At 41.2% G+C, this 11,721-nt stretch overlaps 1 protein-coding gene and 1 long non-coding RNA gene across 2 annotated transcripts; one reads left to right on the top strand and one right to left on the bottom strand.

The window, feature by feature from the left end:
• Nucleotides 1-14: 14 nt before the first annotated feature.
• LOC111663161 (putative E3 ubiquitin-protein ligase UBR7) lies at nucleotides 15-4,378 on the bottom strand. The gene is made up of 11 exons (XM_023417248.2): nucleotides 4,154-4,378; nucleotides 3,653-3,786; nucleotides 3,451-3,511; nucleotides 3,264-3,359; nucleotides 3,099-3,152; nucleotides 2,873-2,978; nucleotides 2,642-2,778; nucleotides 1,478-1,672; nucleotides 1,150-1,306; nucleotides 954-1,015; nucleotides 15-753 (listed from the first exon to the last, which is right to left on the bottom strand). The coding sequence occupies exons 1-11, from the start codon at nucleotides 4,268-4,270 to the stop codon at nucleotides 670-672; spliced, it is 1,203 nt and encodes a 400-aa protein (XP_023273016.1). The 5' UTR covers nucleotides 4,271-4,378; the 3' UTR covers nucleotides 15-669.
• Nucleotides 4,379-6,006: 1,628 nt separating this feature from the next.
• LOC147818500 (uncharacterized) lies at nucleotides 6,007-7,544 on the top strand. Its single transcript, XR_015437904.1, has 2 exons — nucleotides 6,007-6,899; nucleotides 7,393-7,544. It is a non-coding gene; the product is annotated as an uncharacterized LOC147818500 (long non-coding RNA).
• The last annotated feature ends 4,177 nt before the right edge of the window (nucleotides 7,545-11,721 follow it).

The following is an 11,721-nucleotide window of genomic DNA, read 5'->3' as shown; positions in this document are numbered from 1 at the left end:
TTCATTTGATCTCATTTGGGTTGTTTGCACGCTAGAAATATGTAATAACTTTATTATGAACATTAATTCACATACAACAGTGATTTTACTTCACTTTTACAAACACATTGGTCTTATCTGGTCACCACCAGAAAAACATCTTGAGAGGGAAAAACCTCAATGTAAACACACTGGTATGTAGCCCAGTCCAAATGACTGGACATGTTCACAGGAATGACATGGCAGCATCATGTTCATGTGAAATACTCTCATCACCACCACACAGCTAGACTTCTTTTTTTTTTTTTTAAGTATAGGGCTGAAACAAAATATCTTTTGTTCATAAAGATGCATCACTGTGTGCATTCAACATCAATGAGTGTTTCAAGTAACAAACTTTCATCATGAGCTTCAAAGTTAAGGCATTCCTAATAATCAATAAAAACAACTGAACATGAAAATGAATGCCAAAACTCACAATCCTCACCCTTGTAGTAGCATTTTACAACAATCACTAGAAATCAGTACTCTCTGCACTAATTGTTCAAGCTTAAGGATCACATTGGTTGCAGCAAAAAGCCCTTTATTCAACAAAGAAAAAAGGGTCATCTTCCAAATGACATGTTCATTCATTCAAAGCACCATATGAATCTGGCATATATGATGGATAGTAGCAGCATGGCCTCCTTCTTACTGGTATCCTGCATTGGTTCTGCGTCGTTTTCTTGCCCGCAGCTCCTCAAAGAACTGATGTACAGCTTCAACTGTGACCGTCTGATAGAAATAAGGAGGGCATGAGTCAGGTTTGAGATTTGGAGAAGTAAAAAAAAAAAAGGCACACAAGAAGGACCAATGTCTACAAACCACGACTGCAAAAATGCACATTTGTCATGTAAAAAGAAATCCACATTGCCCATAGGTAATTATGTAAATACTGTCCAGATTAAATTAGCACTAAGATATCCATGCCTCACCTTTCCCTCAGCAACACACCGGTCTAAAAATGCAGTGATCGAAGTTGTCAGCTCGTTGAAACCTGAGGGAAGAACACATGATTAATTAGTCCACCTCAGGTCCCAATCAATCACCTCTCCCAAAAATTTCACTTAACATGATTACATCCTAGGAGGAAAACTGACCTCACATCCAACCTCCCCTCCCCGTGCTCACCGTAAATGACCTCCAGCTGCTGTACACGGTCCATCGAGCTCGTCAGTGCCATCAGGGGGTGCTGCCCAAACGGCTCATCCAAGCCTTTGTTCTCATAGGCCAGAACGGTGTCAGACTGATCCATGAGAAACTGCACCTCAGCAGCTACGTAGGCTCTCTGGGCACCAATGTGTGAGGAAACACTCATTAAAAAAAGATGCTGAAGTACTTCATAGATACTGTTCAACTGACCATGATCAACCTGGAGAGCAAACACCTGCAAGTGGTTTTCTGGTGGCCTTTGAATAAAGCCTACATTATAACCTGAGAGCTATCAGCTGTGACCCACCTTGCAGCTTGTGCAGGTGCAGAGCTCGGAGCGCCAACTGTAAGGCCAGAACACTGCTCCCTGTCTCGGCCTCTCCAGCCCCCGGGCCTGCAGCTCCTTCAGCTTGCACGCCACAGTTTTGGTCATGGCCTTTCCAGGGCTGCCTGTCATTTGCTCGTGAGTCCGTTTGCAAGGGGAACTCCGGTTTGCCACTTCCTAACATGCAAATAAAAGCAGAGGGCAAGGTGAGTTACTGTGTCATACCGGCAGGAGAGACAGCTGATAACACCTGGGCTTTGTGAAACATCGCCGCACACAGCACTGCAGACTCATCCGGGGAAGTCTCAAGGCGACTGACACGATGAAATGATTGGGCGATGAAAATCACCAGTTTACAGTAAGCTGTCCTGTGAAGCCTGGCCAAAGCCGTCTGCAGAGCAGGAGAAGCAGTGCCTCATGGGTCATTTCTCCTCTAATTACCCAGAGGAGGGGAAAGCACGATAACAGGAGCAGGATCCTGCTCGCCAATCTGCTTATTACCCTCCAGCCCCACCTAGTGGCAGACTGGCATAAAATAAAAACAACAGCTGCCATAGAGGAAATTAATACAGTGAACAGTCAAATGCTGTACATGCATGCAATCCCTTCCCACTAGCTATTTATTTTATAGATGTGAAAATTACTATTGGGCAACACTGCTTTTGTCAGTGATGTGAAAATGATGACGTTTCATAAGCGTCCGAAATCTCAACCTCTTATTGCTCGCTATAGAGCAAAGCACTGAGTGTGTATTATATAGGGAGTACTGAATGAGTGAGTGAGGGGGTCCACTCATTCACATTTCCCTTCAAGTCATAATATGTGCTCTGTATCTATCATGCATGTGCCATTTATAAACTGATTTGTAAACATTAAAAAAATGATGTTTTTCTTTATAAAAATACAACATGAGCGCAGTTACAGGAAAATGGAACAAAGGTATGTGTGCACGACAAAAATGATATTGGGCTGTGTGATGAGAAGAAACCTGAATTTATATTTCATATGATAAGTCAGTACCAGTGTAGATTTGGAGTCAGTAGGTTTTCTTGTTCACTTTAACTCCCCATTACCTGGTTTTTGCTCTTAATGTGGCGAACACTCCATGCAAACAGAGGCAGAGTGACTCACAAGGTAATTGCTCACCTCCTGCTTTGTGTGCTCAACACTGGTGGATGGTTCACCACTTTGACTAGGCTCAGAAGATTCGTTCTTTTCTCCTCCCTCCTCGACATCGACCTCCTCCTCTTCCTCGGCCTGACGGACACTGATCGCAGGTGGCACTGAAGGGGAAAGACAAGTGGAAATGTTACTCTCCGGATTTTATTGTTAAAAGTGAAACACACAGGCTTGTTTTCGCTCAGGAGAATCAGTTACCTGCAAAGTGAGCGGCGTACATCCACAAGAAAGGAGCCTTGTTCATGCAGGCCTCACATACCATCTCTTGCAACTCCTCAGGTTCCACTATAGTGCAGCCCAGGTGCTGTAAAAGACAAAGTGACTACATGAAGAGCAGAAGACTTATAGTGGTGTTAAAATGTAAATCAGAATGAAAAGGAGTGCTCAGAAATCCTTTCTTTTCAATAACCTGGTTTATACATACCCTGCTATGAAACCAGTCCTCACAGACGACACACTGAATCATCTCGTCATTGTCCTGTTGGGTATTTAACAAGGCGTTTTGTTTAGGGACAGATGAGAGGAAGAACATAAACAGCGGACCTAATCCTGATAATCTGAACTACATGAAATGAAACTACAGGAATACCTGATCATCTGTGTCTGGGTACGGCCGGTCACATGTGCAGTAGCAGCCGTTGAAGTTGTGATTGTAAAGATTTCTAACGTTTTCCTCATCTTTGGCCTGTCAAGAAGAAGAAGAAGTGGAATAACTTCAATGATCAGAATGTGCATAGCATACAAACTGGGTGATACAATGAAAGCCGTGCACTCACAGTATTCAGCTGGCACTGGAAATCCTGAAACTTACTGTTCCCACAATCACAACGAAAATTTCTACAGAAGAAAGATTAAAAAAAAAATAAATAAAAAATAAATAAATTGGGCAAATCATGACAAGAACTTCCATGATAAAGCAAACTACCGGTTAACATTAGTATCATCAGTGCAACACACACACAAACATATTTTAATTACCTTTTGGTATACAGCTCAAAGATATCGTGTCCATCGTGGCATTTATTGGCACAGGCCAGACAAATCCCAGCAGGCTCTGCAGCATTGGGAGTGCAGGTGTTGCAGGCAAACACAGCCTGTCTCTTCACATAGCCCTACAACAATAAACACAGGAGGGAGAAATATACAGAAGTATACATGTTATTTATGACATAATGTAATAAAAGGATTATAGTTATAGTTTAATATTCTCTAATAGAAAGTTTTCAACTATATACTGTAGTGATACCAAAGCAAATGGACTGCAATATAATTTTACTACAGTTTCATTCTTGAGTGCCCCACAGAAACTACAAACCTATTAGGAAAAATGATAATAACACACAACAAAACTACAGCGTGAAATTCTCAGAAAAACACACACTACTACGTCTACAACTGCAGTACTCGTGTTAAGAAAGAGAGACGGTGCAGGGATAAAGGCGATGGCTGCAGGGATGCGGTGCAGGAAGCTGTTCTTACCCGGGAATAGGAGCAGTTTTCTGGGTCGCTTCCAGCCAGCACACACAAAGCCTTCTCCAGCTCTTCCTCGTTGGTGAGAAAATCGTCGGGATCGGACTCCTCTTTGTTTGCTGCCATTCTGGGGAAAGAGAGTAAAGGTACGGACACACACAAAGACACAGACAGACACCGGAGTCTCAGCGGCACGGCGGTGTTGACAAACGACTGTTCCGGGCGGGAGTTTGGGCCGAGACCACGTGGAGGAAGTGACGTAGGATACTGATTAACAATCAATACATGGTACCTGCTGCTACTAACATTTCTGTTAATTTGTTGTTTATTTATCTATGGTTTCTATAGATTTACTTTTCAATTTAGCTTTTCCTTTGGTTCCAGTTTCAAATAATGCACTAGTTATAACCTCAGACCTAACTAATAGAAATTAACTATGGGTTGATAAATTATTTAACAATGATTTCTAGATCAGTTATATGCTACTTGGGAATGTCAGGTTGTGAAAAACACTTGGGTTGCTGTACCATGTATGGCCACTTATCGTCCTAAAAAGGCAGCAGAAGATCTGGCACAAAATACATGTATTAACATTAATTAATTAAGTCATTACCAACATTTATAACAACATTATTTCCAAGCAGAAAAGATAAACACCAGCCAAAGACATTTACAACCTAAGAACCCAAAATGTGTTTTATGACTTTATTTCACATAGGTAACATTATTAAGATATATAGGCCTAAAGGAAAAGGTCAGGGCATATCAGTCAAACCTGTATCTGTATTCTCATATAACTATAGGCCTGATACATTGATTCCATCAAACTGGCTTGAGTAGACTAAATTACAAAATGTGGCTGTATAAACCATATCACCAGAGGCTATGGCGGCCAGTCGTGGCAGAAACAAGTTAGACTACACATTTCGTGGAATTACAATTAATATTTACAAAAAGGGTAAATCCACTCTGTTATTTTGGGTGAAAAACAGCTTAGCAACCCCTAACACACTAGAAAGATCACCGAAAAAATGAATGAAGTGATATTAAAAGGTGTTACGTTTTAGGACGGTACATACCTGTCCTGGAGGTAGATAGAGGTCCGGAGGACTGAAAATCGGTCCTCCTCTAAGCCTCCAGCAGTGTCTGTCGTGTTGTGTTTTTTTAAAATGGTTTTGTTTTGTTTTGTTTTGTTTTGTTTTGTTTTGTTTTGTTTTGGTTTGGTTTGGTTTGGTTTGGTTTGGTTTTTGGTTTTTGGTTTTTGGTTTTTACACGTTCGCTTAGGAGTGTTTTGATGTATTTATCCATTTATTTATTCTGAGAAATAGAGCTCTATAGAACCCCTTAATGAAAGCAGGACAAATGAGGGTCTTAATCATTAGAATAACGTAGATTAAATAATAATACAGGCCTGTAAATAATTTCAAGCCTACTTCAAAGAAAAAATCCCAAATCCTAGTTAATGATCCGGATCTCTGGATCATTAACTAGGATTTCGAATTGAATGGGTTCTTCTCTGGTCCATGTCCCATCCCTCCACCAAATTTGGTGCAAATCGGTTTATTCCTTTTTAATCATGTAACCCTGCTGAAAGAAACACACAGCTGGAAGTATAACCTCTCTGGGGGAGGTAGTAACTGCTGTATGCTGCACTGGTTTTCCAACGGATGGCGCCACTGTGACGTGTTTCTGTGTTTGGGAGCCCGGTGAAAATATGTGCCCATTGCTGCACAGCAGATAGCAGGCGACGGTGCTCTCATAATGCAAGTTGCAACGGGCCTACAAACAAAAGATCTGCGTATTATGCAAACAGCAGCTGGTTTGTTTATAAGTCCACAAACCAGTTCACTGATCCACGTTTCGTCTCATACTTTCTTCTTGTACGGAGGCTGAGCTGACAGACAGTGGAGCGGTGCACCAACGGAACAGACTGAACTTCTCTGACCACATCCCGGGTGCCTTTAAGGCTGTCGGAAATATTGCGTAGCCCCCATGACCAATCTTAAAGACTCGGCAATTGTGCAAGGGCACAAGGACTTCTGGGGCGCCAGAGGAGAAAATAAACAAATCCCACAATGCTGGTAATGACACTATAAATACTGCTGTTCAAGTCGGAATTGTTTATGAAAACATATTTATTAAAGTGATCACTTAAACAACATCCCATAAATAGATTAATATAAACATGAACCAAACGCTCAGTTAATATCCATGTTCTTCAGGCGCTCATCCCCAACTCTTTCGGACTCTGTTGAACAGAGCATGGTATATTTTGTTACTGACTTATTTACAAATGGAACAATTAAGCTATAAGTAGTTTAAGAAAATAAAATCAGCAACTATAAGATATGTAGTTGTGTTGTGAAATACATTTTCATTCTCAATTTTCAAACACTGTATAGCCAACGATTAATCAATAAATCCAAAAAGTAATGTGCATGTTAATCGATGAGGAAAGCACAAAAGCACGTGAAGTCACGACAGTGTGATTCGACAGACTGGATTGGTACTTTCCGAGGGGCTCGTGAAGGCAGCATCAGTCTCCGGGATCCTGGGTGTGTGCAGTCAGCTCAGCTCAGAGACTGAGAGAAAACACCAGGATCCTCTCAACGTGAGTCCAGCTGTGCCTGTCATCTGTCACCTTGTTTGAAAACTTCTACTCTTCCTCCATCGGGCGGACCGAGAATGGGAAACTATCCGAGCTAGTTTCTGAAGAGGACATACATTCAGAGGGGAACTGTGCTAAAACTACCAGGTTAGTTAGCTCACCACACAGCGTCTCGCTGCCAGCTTTATTCGTAGTTAAGTCAGTTGCTTCATCTTTTAGCTAACTAGCCGTCGCTTGCCGCCATTAGTTAACTCATTTGACATTTGGAAGTGGTATCAATCTGTTCTACCATTTAACGCTGACCAGCCTTGTTAGCCAGCTAGCTTACGTTTCCCAATTGCATGCCATCGGTTAGCTATGCAGACTGTCACCTAGCTAGCCCACTAACGTTAGCACTTGAGGTTAGCAAAAGGGGTCAGAGTGTGTGTTTCGCTGATGCTGAACCACATTCACTGTAATATTACGTCTGCAGACTAGATCATTTTTGGTCCAAGAGACAGACAAGTAGAAAGCGCCACTCCTGGCTATGTTTGAGTAACGTATGACAAACCAACTCGTCAACTTTCGTGTTCCCTTCCTTGCCCTGGTTGGCTGTTGTAAGACTAACGTTATAAGGTGGTTTCCGGTTTCGCCTGTTCAGGTTGAGCCCTCAGTCACACCGTTTACCTCCAGAGAAGGAACAGGAGCACAGTGGAGATGCAGACCTTTCTGAAAGGCCGGAGAGTCGGCTACTGGCTCAGCGAGAAGAAGATGAAGAAGCTGAATTTTCAGGCCTTTGCTGATTTGTGCAGGTATGTGGCTAAAACACCAATTTAATGCATCCAGGTCAAGTGATTTTTTTTAGAGCACCTAACAAAAACAGCTTGACATGCATTCACAGAGTAGGCCTACACCATTACCAATTTATGCCACAGTGATTTAAGAGGTGTGTTGTCAGTGCAGTTCCTCTTAATGACATGGTGACAAACGGGACTGATGATGACCCTTTCTCTTCTTACAGGGAATAGCGCTTTTACAGTTTTCCTTAAAACTTTCTCTTTCACTATGATACAGCATTGGTGACTTCCCTGCAATATCTGCAAAATCATCCAAGGTTTTACTAAAAGTGCAGTTGATTAAGCCTGCGGCTTCTCTGCCTCTGATTCTCTCTGCTGTAGTGCAAAGGCATTTCGTAAAACACATTTGTATGTATGCCTTGAGGGAAGGTGACACAGGAAAAAGGCAAGCCCTGAGCTTAATTTTATTTTCTCTGTAGCAGCTTTTGTTTGTTATGTCTCGAGTCAGTGCTTGTTGAGACATAGTGCGAGGAGTGAATGTGTGTAGGTAGGACTGTTGATAGTGGTCTAAGGTGCATCTATAACAGGACAAGCAACTGAAGCAGGTGTTTTTATTTGGCATATTGTCCTGAAGTATGAAACTTTAATGCAGGTGTGTGTGGACTGAAAAAATGAATCTCTGCTGTGTTAACATATCTTAACCAGAGGATGTGTTCTTATTCCACAAAGTTAATCTGTGACCATTACAGTATCTTACATTCATTGTAACTGGAAAAGTGTGATATCACACAGAGAAGTCTTTTTGTCTCTAGATGTGAGATGTTTTCATTATCTATAAAAAAAAAAATAGGCTTTAGTTGTCCAAATGCATAGCCACAATATGAAAGTGGCCAAGGCTGTGCTTCAGTCCTAGCAAGGTCTTTTTATTTAATTTTCCAGCTTTGAGAGGGATGGCTACATGGGTGTTTTATGTATGCTAGCTTGTATCTTATCCATCTCCAGTTCAAGTTCAAGTTGTTATAAAGTAGGGCATGGATTTACTTGGCAAACATACTGTTATAGAGTATATTGGCTTGGGGAAGTGCTCCTTCCAAGGTATGGCAGCATCCTTATCATCATCCATTGCAACATTGCCTAACTGCCTGTGCTGTTTTAGGGCTGCAGTTATCCTGAAGGCACACATATTAAAGTGACAGCGGCTAACAGTGAGAGAGACTGGAGAGAAAACATTTTAGAGTCCTCAGTCATTTGATTTAGCAAGCATGTGCCCCGATAGGTCAGGTATGTTTACAGTGTGCTTAATAGCAGACAACTGCTTTGAAGGATTTTCACCTTTTCCAAGAGTCGTTGCCTCACAAAGCGACCTGATTGAGCCAGCGCAGATTACCACACTGTAATCCACAAAACATTTTTAATCGCATCATAAACCTCCAAGCAGCACCCCCACCCACCCCTCTCATCCCTGCATCCTGCTCACCCCCTTCTTCCCTCAGAGCTGGACTGTGTGCTGATTAATATGAAGGGCAGGGCCTGAGTGTTAAGAAGTAGTGCTTGTGACAGAAGATCAAGGAGATCAGCCTCCCTCGAACAACAACAAACAACAACACATTTAAATGGAAAAGAGCCACAAAATGAACATGGGCATATCATGCTCTGATCACCACATGACTGCTTTTGTCCATTCTGCCACTAACTTACACTTGTCTTCTAGTTCTCCTTTTCCTGACATATTTCCCCATTATATTGCATCTTCAAGAGGAAGGAGAATAAATGAAATGAAACTTAAAATGTGGGGCTCCTGTACATAAACATAATTGTATTAACAAGGAATTTTATCTTTCCTAGATGACACAACACTACAAGGGTTTGTCAGTCACAAGTAAGCTGTCTTAGGGCTTGCTGGAATTCATCAGAACCACCTCATACCAAACCTTAACACAGGTTTTATTTATCATGGAGTGGCTTCCTTGGCAATATCACACTCATCACATTTCATTTCATGCACTTTGATTTTATCTTACAGATACATATGTGCAGGCTTTTGACTTGTCAGGCTGTATTATGAAAGATAAACCATATGCAAGTATTATATTCCAATAGTGATGAGGTTTTCTCTCTCTCATCATGTGGCATGCAGCTGACACTGCGAGGGCTTCAGTGTGGAGCCTGCCCTGTCTCGTGCAGCTGGACTTCAAGGGTTCTTGCTGGTCAGAGCCACTTGGGTTTATGTTTGTCTGCTTGCACAGCAATTTAGAGGCTTCCTACTAGCTCACATTTACCTGATTTAGAAAAATGTGATGTCCTTGAAAACGCGGTCAGCCTGGGCATCATTGAATAATATGAAAATATTGTCACTTCATCCTGTCAAGGCAAGGCTGCTCTCTAGGACAACAAGGCTGATGAGATTGCCTTGAACTAAACCTACTGTATGCTTGTATGCATACTTTCATTCAAATGATGCACTTTACTGCAGTGTGGAGAAGACTGATTATTTAAAAGCTGTGTTGTGTATCGCTGTAAAATCAAGTAACATGTAAAGCAGTAATTGCATCGATTTATAAGGAACAGATGGCAACAAATTAACAGCCTAAACAGGTAAATCTGCTTCACTTGATTGGCCTGTTTTACCTGTATCTGTTACCTGTTATCCATAAGAAGGCCACACTAAATCACATTAATTCATAATGTTTTAAAGTATCACAGTTTTAGTTCATTGTATTGCTAATCAGCCACAATGGTGTAATAGTCAAATTTTTGTAACAGCTTCATGGGCTTGTGTGTCAAGCTTATTCAAAAAGTTCTGACCCTGAGCTGCTTCTCTGCTGGGTCTTCTCCTTCATCCTTTTCATTCTGCTGTCCGTGTAACAATATAAGAGAGCAGGCGATCTCCATATCTGAGATGGGACAAAACTAAAGGCCCCATTCACACCACATGAAACACACCAGCTGCAGTATTAAATATCCACATTGTTGTTAGGCAGTGAATGGCTGCACTGCTGTTACCATGGGGCTGTAACCTCAAAAACAACTGGCCTGGACGGCTTGAGTTGAGGGTAGTGCCAGGCTGATTTAGTACTCATTGTAAATTCCCTCATGTAGAAGTTGGTTGTTTTGACCATTCAAGTTTTACTTATGTGTTTTTTTAATTATTTTTTTTAAATATATATAAATACTTTGGCAAATTTGTGGCACTGACCTAGAGAGGACACTTGACAAGCTAGCTCCATCAGAAATGTGCAAATTGCTCTCTCTTCTACTCTCTGTATGGGCACTTGTTTTTCTCTCAGTGGAGAGGTAAGGACTAATATAAATCCAGCATGTTAAAACATCTTCTGTGCCTTTTAACAGTAGATTTAACAATAGAGAAGAAGTCATCTCACATTTAAATTTATGCACAAATGATTAGTGCTGTGTACAAGACAAGGAGAAGAGATGTGCCCAGAGAGAAGAGGTTCCTGATCTGAACAGTGAAGTGGTTTACTACGTTATGATAGTTACCTCCACCAACATCTCCATTCTCGTAGAGGTCTGCTGGTTGCCAAGCAACCAATTTTTATCCAATGACTAGTATTTCTGTGTCATTTCTGAAAAGTCGCATCTTCGCCCTGCTCTGGAGAGCGATTTAGTATTTTGGCTGCAACAATCTTATTCTGCCGTCCTGCTATCAGACAAATTTCCTGAATAATTTAGGATCATTGTTCATTTATTTTTGACGCCCGGGTGCAGACAGGCTCATGTGTCAGTAGCTCATGTTTCTAACTGTAGTCAGATTGTTGAAGAGCTATGTGAGTTTCTATTTAATTCCTCTTATGGAGAGGAACTATTTTGACACACATTTACAGAAAGAGTAAAAGTTACCTTTGTCTTACAAAGGAAGGAAATCCAGTTAGAAAACAAAAAGCATGTTTTACATAGGTTATACTTTATAAGTTAAGTCTTTGCCTACAGGCCTGAGTTTTTAGGCACTGAAAAGACAACAGGCATCGTCACCTACAGTACCTGACATACATTTACATTACATGTCTTGCATCTTATATCTTATGGGTTTTTTCAGTGCCCGGCAGTGTCTGTTTATGACTGATCACTGAATCTGATCAGTTTATTTTTGGTCAAATTAATGAGTGTTACTTGTTGTTTTCTTTTTCAGGAAAAGAGGAATAGAAGTTGTTCAGGTAAGTGGACAATATTTTTTT

The sequence above is a fragment of the Seriola lalandi genome, unplaced genomic scaffold, assembly GCF_002814215.2.
Source record: "Seriola lalandi dorsalis isolate HSWRI2012SDOR001 ecotype SW California unplaced genomic scaffold, Sedor1 jcf7180002054573, whole genome shotgun sequence".
In the NCBI taxonomy this organism is placed as follows: domain Eukaryota; kingdom Metazoa; phylum Chordata; class Actinopteri; order Carangiformes; family Carangidae; genus Seriola; species Seriola lalandi.
Note: the sequence above shows the minus strand (reverse complement) of the source record. Positions and strands in the feature narration are given on the sequence as shown.